Genomic DNA, 8,280 nt, shown 5'->3' on the forward strand with positions numbered 1-8,280 from the left:
CCCCCCACGCCGGCAGCCCCCCGCCCCCCACGCCGGCAGCGCTCGCCGCGCCTCTAGTGGGAGCCTCTGGCCTGGTGGTTTCCGGGGAGAGAGCCCGAAGAGCAAGGGCCTCGGCAGCTTCCTCAGTGGGGCAGGGCCGGCGATGCCAGCCAGGGACGCCGGAGAGGCTGGGGGTCCCCGCCCCGCGGAACCTGCCTTACCGGGCGCGATTATTAAGAAGGAACCTCCCTGCCCCGCCAGGGCTTGCGCCTGGGTGTGTTGAGCCCCAGGGGTGGAGGCTGGGGGGGAGGAGAGGCAAAGGTCAGCCGCTGCCCGGTGGGTGCCGCGAGGGAGACTAGCCCCACCCGCGTGTCCGCGCCGCCCACCCCTGCACCCACTCCTCCCCTACCCAGAACCCAGGGTTTGCCAGTGCCTTGGGCACCGCCGGCCGGAAAGCCCTGGGGGCGGGGACGGCTCCCACACCCACCCACCCCGCAGGAATTCCCCTTCCCAGCCGGGCGCCTCTCGACTTCCCAGGGAGCGGGGTCACCCTCCTGCGCCGGCGCCGCGGCCCGCAAAACCAGCCCACTTCGCTGGTGCAAAGGTTCAGCACAGGGCTCGAAGGCGGAGTTGGTGGTGAGAGGGGTCCGCTCATCTCAAACAGCGAAAATGCACCTTCAACATCTCCATTTAATATTTACATTCAAGCAGGTAATAGTTGGAAGCTTATAGTTTAGACATTTCTAGTAGCAGCAGTTTCTAGAGAGCTCGTGTAGCCTTTTAACAAACTTTTTTTTTTTTTTTGCACATAGAAACAAGACATCCATGTGTACAGTATCAAAAAATATATACCAAGGTTACTGGTATTGCAGTTCGTGGAAGGGGAAGAGAGGGGAGAAAATGAAATCAACCGAAATACTGGATGGAGGGGAAGAAAGGTCAAAAGAAAATAGTTTGTCTGATATAGAATATAACATGATCTAGAGGAAACTTCATAAATCTAGGTTTTTATATTTCAATATATAAATACCTACAAATAAATATATATATAGCAGCCCGAAGGGGGGTGGTCGGGCCTTTTGAGCTCAAACAATACATTTCAATAATAACACCACGTACAAACGGGAGTAGAGTCAGCACTTGACAAGTTAGCACGGTTAAAATATAATACTAGAACTCTGAGGCCGGGCGCAGAGCTGCCCTGTCCGTTCCGGGGGTCCATCTCCAGCGGGGAAGGGCAGGAGAGGGCGAGCCCCGCCGGCACCGCGTGGAAGGAGCCTCCGCCCAGGTCTGACAGCCGCCGCAGGGGGAACATGGTTACCTCCGCTCCGGGCGTCCTCACCCTGGGGGCCAGCCTGGGTCTCTCGCGGTTGGCGGGTTGGCGAGAGGGGAGCCCGCCCCGAGGCCCCAGGTGCTCAGCTCCCCGCCCCCCACCCCGCGGGAATGGCGCTTCCCCTTCCGACGCCCTCCAGCTACACCGTCACGTACTCCTTGAAAGTAACGGTGAGGCAGTTCGCGGTGACGTCGGTGATAATTATATTCCCAAAGAAGGGCTTGAACTCGCTCAGCGACTCTGCAGGTTCGTCCTGGGCCTCGGCTAGAGGCTTCTCCGCCGTCGTGGTGGGTGCCGCTGCCGCTGCCACCGCCACCGCCGCCGACGCCGGTGTCTCGGGCTTCACCTGGAGGGAGCTGGGCGGCTCCCCGGCCTCGCTGCGCGTCTTGACGCAGCGCAAGTCTATGGGTTCATCCAGGTCTGAGTCTAGCAGGATGACCTCGGGCTGCGGGAGGGCGGCTGCTGGTGGCAGGTCGGCCGGGCGCTCAGCGGCTGGGCTGCCCCCCAGGCAGGTGGGGGTGCTGATGCTGCGCGCAGTCAGCCGCTTCTTGCAGGGCTCGCGCTCGCCGTGGGTCTCGGAGAGGCAGCGCTTGCGCACGTGGGAGAGATTCAGGCCGACGGCGTGGTGGTGGTGGTGGTGGTGGTGGTGGTGATGGGGGTGCGGGTGCGGGTGGTGTGAGGGCGGGTGCGTGTTCCGGGCCGGGTCCCAGGCAAGCAGGTCGGGCTTGGTGGTGAGCTGCAGGGGCTGCTCTCCAAAGGCCTCCTTGGTCGGGGACAGCTTGCGGGAGCCGGCATCCTGGGGCTGCGGATCGCTAACCCCGGACACCTCCTCCTCCCTCCTCTTGGGCGGCGCCTCCACCTTCTTCTCCTCTGCGCCCGCCGCCTTTTTAAAAGTCCTGTCGGCAGGAGGGTGGCGCTCGTCGGCTGCCCGCTTCTTGTGGCTGGGGGAGCGAGCCTCCCCCTCCGCCACCTCGCCGGACTTGATCTTCACCGCCTGCATGCCGTTCTCCATGTATTTGCTCATCACGATCACGATGCGTCCGTTCTTGTTCTTGTTCTTGACTATCTTCATCTTGCCCCCAATCCCGTTGCCCGTCACAGCCTCTTTGGGGGCCGGCATCATTCCGTTGGGGGGGCCCTTCTCGGAGCCTTTGCCTGGAGCACCCGCCGCACCGGCCAGGGGCTTCACCGCCCCCAGGTAGCCTTTGGCCCCCGCACCTTGCGCCCACTTGTCGGGCGGGTGGCTCTTGGCCCCCAGGTCCGGGCAGGTGGGGCTGGGCGCCTCCTTGTGGCCGCCCTGGTACTGCAGGTCGTACATTTTGGGGTCGGGCTGGTAGGGGTGGTGCTTCTTGCTGTTGAGCTGGTAGTAGTACTTGCCGCTCTTGCCCGGCGGCGGGGGCTTGCCCGCCCGCTCCTTGCTGTGCGGCTGGTACTGGTGGTGCTTCTTGCTGTTGAGCTCGTACTGATGCCCCTGGCCCTTCCCCTGCGCGCCCAAATCCAGCTTGGCACGGTTGTCAGTGGAGGAGTCCTGGAGGCCGGTCAGGACATTGGAACGACGGGCAAAGGTAGGCACCTGAGGGAACGGGTGCAGGGGTGAGAGGAGGGAGGAGACAGCCCCACCGCATGCCGGGAGTTTCTGGAGCGTCCCAGCCCCCACCAGGTCCGCAGCTGCCTCGTGGGAGGCAGGAGGTGGGAGGTCTAGTAGAAAGGGAACAGGGTCAGGGTGCTGGGAGGAACCACCCCCCCCCCATCCCCAGGCCTGGAGGCAGCTCTGGTGGCCATGTCAAGGGGGTGCCCAGGGGCGGCCGTGTGTATTCACCTGCACCACTAGCGGTTTGGGCTTCGGCCCTCTCTTCCGATATCCCATCAGCTGCTCCTGCCGTTCCCTGGGTGGGAGGGAACAGAGGGCAGTGCTGTTAGCCTCAGGGTCGCCCCCTACCCGCTAATTCCGGAATCTTCTGTGATGCCCCCCCCCCCCCCCTTCAGAGAGCATCAGGTAGGGCTGGCCGGACACAGGAATCAAGAGTTCAGGGCAGGTCAGGCCTCTGCGCCCTCAACCCTCACACCAACCCTCCTCTGCCCAAGAGGTCCTGGGCAAAGGGCTCCCCCACTTTGATGCCCACACCTGAACCAGCACCCCCCCAAGCCCCACCTCTGTGCTCAGGAGGCAGAAGCTCAGGGCTGCACCTCTGGCACTCCTGCCCACAGCCTTGGGCCTGTGGCTCTGTGCGAAGCAAAGTGGACACGGGGGTCCAGGGAAGACAAACCAGCCCAAGCGAGGTGTGCGCCGACCTCATCCCTCCCGTCAGAAGCGCTGGATGCTAATGACCTCATTAAGATTCCGATAACGAGTGCCTCCGGCAGAAGGGAGGGCTCTGTCTTAAAGGCCAGGCACTAAACAGGGGGAGGGGCTGCGCCCTTGTTTACACAGCGGCAAATGAGCCAATTAGGGGCTGGGGGCGGGGGCGGGCCACCAAGGCCAGGGTCTGGCCAGGTTTGTAGCCACCTGGTGAACGCTGGGCTCCTCCCAGCTGAGCAGGTGGGCGTGGCCAGAGCAGCTTAGAGAAGCACCGCCTCCTCCTCGGAGTCTGGCTCCCGGCTGCCTCAATTTCCAAATAATGAATAAAGCCCATGGGCGGAGGCACCGGTCACTACAGCCACCAGGCTCCTGCCTGCAGGCCAGCCTAAGGGTGATCCACAGCTGGGGGCTGGATCTTCCCAGGCACTACCCAGCCCTCCACGGAAGAGTGGGATGCCTCTCTAGTGTTTGCCAAAGTTGCAGCCCATTCCTGGGCCAGAAACGGGTTCTTCACAGACCCTAGCCACCACCCCCATGCCTCCTTGGACCAACCCTGGGGAGTTCTGACATGCCCCAGGGCGGGGGCCGGGGCCTGACTCTGAAGTTGCGTGGCATTGCAACAGCCTGCGTTTTAATTCTTCAGGGACCCATTATGCAACGTGGCATCAGCTGCTGACATGGTTACAGGGTGGTGAACTCCCAGGTGGAATGGGGCAGGATCCCAGCTACGTGCCCCCCCTGCATTGCGGGAGGGCATCTTCCCTGCCCCGCCGGTGGCTAGCTCAGAGGGTCTACAGTTTACAGTTTTAGCGCCAAACGCGCCACAGGAAATAGTGCAAAATAAAAGGGGGAGGAGAGATGGAAGGCAGCGGGGTGGCCGAGCTCCAAGGGCCCGGGCTGCTCCTCCCCTCCTCGCCCTTCCCCCTTCTACCCTCTCCGAAACAGAGAACCACAGCCACCGGCGACGAACCCAGCTGCAGCAGCTGCAGCGTGACAAGCAACCGTGCGCACGAGGATGAGTCCCCCAGAAGAAGCCACCCCTCCACCACCAAGCAGCGCCCACCCCAGGCCCTTGGGCCAAGCCCCCCTGCCTTGAGGGTGGGTGGCCCTGCCCTGCCAAACAGCCCAGTGGGGTCCGGGGCGGGGGGCAACCCAGCACCCTATGGAATCTACTCCTGACCAAGCTTAAATTCCCTGGGGTGTGCGGGTGCAGCTTTTAAGGCCATGTCAACTTTCCTCCGGCCGCCAACAGGTTAAGTTCAGTTCCATGACGTCCGGGCGGTTTCACAATGCCAGCTCCCTCAGAGCTGCACCGCGAGGTGCTGGTGCCAAGTGGCCAGTGGCTGCAGGACAGCAACACCTAGGCTCCGGGGGTGGGGCTCCCAGGTTGCAACAGGAGGGGCCCCTGGGGAACCAGGCACAGCCCCAAGTTCTCCGGGCAGCTGCAGGGCCACCCACACACACCCTTCCCAAACTTCCCCCAAAACCCAAGCCTGGCCTTCCCTGGCCTTGCCCCGCCCCCACCCCAAGCTGCAGCAACCGCCAAGGACGCTGGTTAGAGGAGCTGGGGCCGCAGCGTGCCCATCCAGGCCGGTTGGGGAGGGGGCTCCCACCAGCCCCCTCCACGCCCCTTTCCTATTGCTACGTCGCCCACTTTGCCATTCCCATATATGGTCACGGGTGGCAGGCGGTGGCTGCGTGGGGGACGCTCACCTGTTCTGGAAGGCGATCAGCAGCCTGGGGTCCAGGATGTTCTCCTCCGGTTCCCACGTGTTATATCTTGCAAGGGAAAAGGGAGGGGGACACGGTGTAAAAAAAAAAAAAAAAAAAAAGCCACCTTTGCCGCGGCCTCCAGGTGGGGACTGACATAAGGCCCTACTCTGTCTTTATGAACACTTAGCCGTGGATGTGGAAGGTAGATTTCCGCAGGCCTGACATAGTCCCTGATACACAGCCCCCCCCCCAAATAAACACGCAAGGGCAGGAAGAAAGGGGAGGGGTAAGGAAAATGAAACTAGCAGTTTATTTTGCAGTTGTCAAGAATTTTAAGCATGTTACTGCGACATGTTCCAAAGCCACTTTGCTCACCAGGAACCCTGCGTGCAAGGCAGCCGAAATGCAAAGTCGCAGTCCCCCTCCTCTCCCCAGCCCCGAGTCCCCGCGAGGGCTTCAGCCGTTCTCCATTTGACCCCTAATCCGATAACCAACAGCCAAGCGTCCCCCCCACACCCCCTCGTGGCCCAGGAGCCCGCTGTCACGGGCGAGCAAACCCCAAATACTCAGCAACACAAAAATATGCCTCCGTGTGTGTGTGTGAGTGTGCGTGTGCCTGCGCGTCTATCTCCATCCGGTGCCTTCGCATTTCAAATTAAAGAAAAAAAATTCTCCACCAAAAGCGCCGCAGTGACAGTTCCCAACATTTTCTGCCTTTCTTCTTCCCCTCCCTGCACCACTAGGAGGGAGAAGGCACACAATTGCATTTTCGTCGCTTTTTAATTTTTTTTTTTTTTGGTTTTGCAATATGGAGCCGTTCGGTGGAGGGAAAGGGGAAAGGAGCCATTTTCTGCTGCACATCAGTCAGTGCCTGCGCCCTCCCTCCCTCCGCCGGCCTCCCCGGCTCGGCCCCGCGTCTCTCCAGCTCCTCCGGCTCCTTTTAGTGCATAAATTAGTGATGGCATTTCCCGGAGAGCGGAGCACAACACAGGGCGCCGGGCTCGGGCTCGGCGGCTCGGCTTCCCCAGTGCCTGCCACCGACTTCCCCACCCCCTCCTCCCTCCACCCCACCTCCACCCCGCCTCCCGTCCGCTCCCCCCACCCCCCCAGCAGCTCGGCGGGTCCGCGGCCCCGAGCCCCGCGCCTCGGCCCCCGGGCCCCCGCCCTCCGCCGCGACTTACTTGGGCGACCAGCCTCTCCATTTCACCAGATACTCCACTCTGCCCTGGGGGGAAGAGACAGCACTCCATCAGCTTCCGCGGGATCCCCGGCCCGGCCCGCAGCCTCCCCACCCCCTCCCCGCCTCCTCGCGGGCCGCTCCGGCCGCCGCTCGCCGCCCCCGCGCCGCCCTACCTTGCGGATCCGCTTCTTCTCGATGCTCTCCACCGCGAAGACGTGCTCGCCAACAGCTGGCAGCTCCATGGCCGAGCCGGAGCGCGCCGGGGCGCTGGCGGCCGGCGCGGCTGCAGACGCTGCTAGCTCCCGCCGGCGCCCAGCTGCCGCCCCGGCCGAAGCGCCCCCGCCGCCGCCGCCGCTCGCCCCGCACAGCCCGGCCGGCCCGCCGCTGCCCGCGCCCGCCCCGGCTCCCGGCTCGCGCTCGCTCAGACAACTGAGCCCGGGCCGCGGCTGCACAAGAACTCATGCAAATCCCGGACGTCAGCGGGCGGGGCCTCGCCGGGCCCAGCTCGGCGTCAGGGGGCGGGCCGCGGCGCGGATTGGCGCAGCCGGGCCTACCGGAGGCCCCGGGCCTGGGCGGCGGGGGGAGGAGGAAAGGGCGCTGGTGGGGGACGCGGAGGGGAGGGCGCCGGGGAGGTGCAGGGGGAGGGATCGGCGAGCCTGGGAGAGGGAGGCTGCAGAGAGGGAGCGGGACCGGGAAGGAGAGGTGTGTCCGCCGGGGCGGAGGCGGGCGGAGAGCTTGACAGCCCGGAAGGGTCTCGGCGGCGACCCCTCGCCCACATCCCGGTGCCCGGGCCTCCCCCTCGCGCCACGTTCTCAGTGTTCACGGCCCCGGGACCCCTGCTGGGGGCCACGGAAGCATCCGCCGCCGCTCCCAGTTGCACCGAATTGCGTCACCAGCGCCCCGGGACGCGCGGGCCCCGCCGGCAGGGGGCGGAATGGGGCAGGGGCAGCTCGCGCCCCACTGCGGGCCCCGCCTGGCCTCCAGGCTCCGGGCATTTTGGAGCGCGAGGAGGGAAAGGGACAGGGCGGAGAGAAGGCCGAGGACTGGGTGCCAAGGAGAGCTTGAAGAACGCACGAGGAAGGGGACCGAGGAGCAGCCAATCCCGGGGCCCTGGCGCCCAAGAACCTCGGCAGAAAGGGCTCCAAATCCGATCCCACCCCGATCCTCAATGGCTCCGAATTTACAGTTGGTCCTCTTATTGACGGGGCGAGATGTCCTGTTCCTAGCAGCCTCCAGAGCCAAGCTAGGCGAGAGGCGTAGGAGGCAGAGAGAGCGGGCGCGGGAGGCCAGGGTCCACTTGGGGGCCTGAGGGGACTTCGTGGGGTCCCGGGAATGGCCTAGAAATAGGGAGCTGGGAGGGCCGGGAAGAGCTTGAGGCTGAGCGGGGGACGAACGGGCAGCGCAAAGGGGAGATGAACGGAATGGCCGAGGAGCCACGCATTCGCCTTGTGTCCGCGGACCCTTGTTCCCGACAGGCGACCAAGCCAAGGCCCTCCGGACTGACGCGGCCTGAGCAGCAGCGAGTGTGAAGTTTGGCACCTCCGGCGGCGAGACGGCGCGTTCTGGCGCGCGGCTCCTGCGTCCGGCTGGTGGAGCTGCTGCGCCCTATGCGGCCTGCCGAGGGCGCCGCCGAGGGCCCGCGAGCTCCGTGGGGTCGGGGTGGGGGGACCCGGGAGCAGACAGCGCGGCCCGAGGGGCAGCGGCAGGGGCGCGCCTGGCCTGGGGTGTGTCTGGGCCCCGGCTCCGGGCTCTTGAAGGACCGCGAGCAGGAGGCTT

General features: G+C 64.6%; 1 protein-coding gene across 1 annotated transcript; it reads right to left on the minus strand.

Moving 5' to 3' along the window:
• Window positions 1–651: 651 nt before the first annotated feature.
• CBX4 (chromobox 4) lies at window positions 652–6,936 on the minus strand. Its single transcript, XM_034943034.4, has 5 exons — window positions 6,678–6,936; window positions 6,506–6,549; window positions 5,325–5,390; window positions 3,132–3,198; window positions 652–2,885 (listed from the first exon to the last, which is right to left on the minus strand). Exons 1-5 carry the CDS (start codon window positions 6,744–6,746, stop codon window positions 1,452–1,454), a joined length of 1,680 nt encoding a protein of 559 aa, XP_034798925.2. The 5' UTR covers window positions 6,747–6,936; the 3' UTR covers window positions 652–1,451.
• Window positions 6,937–8,280: the final 1,344 nt, after the last annotated feature.

The sequence above is a fragment of the Pan paniscus genome, chromosome 19 (assembly GCF_029289425.2).
Source record: "Pan paniscus chromosome 19, NHGRI_mPanPan1-v2.0_pri, whole genome shotgun sequence".
NCBI classification, from domain to species: Eukaryota; Metazoa; Chordata; class Mammalia; order Primates; family Hominidae; genus Pan; species Pan paniscus.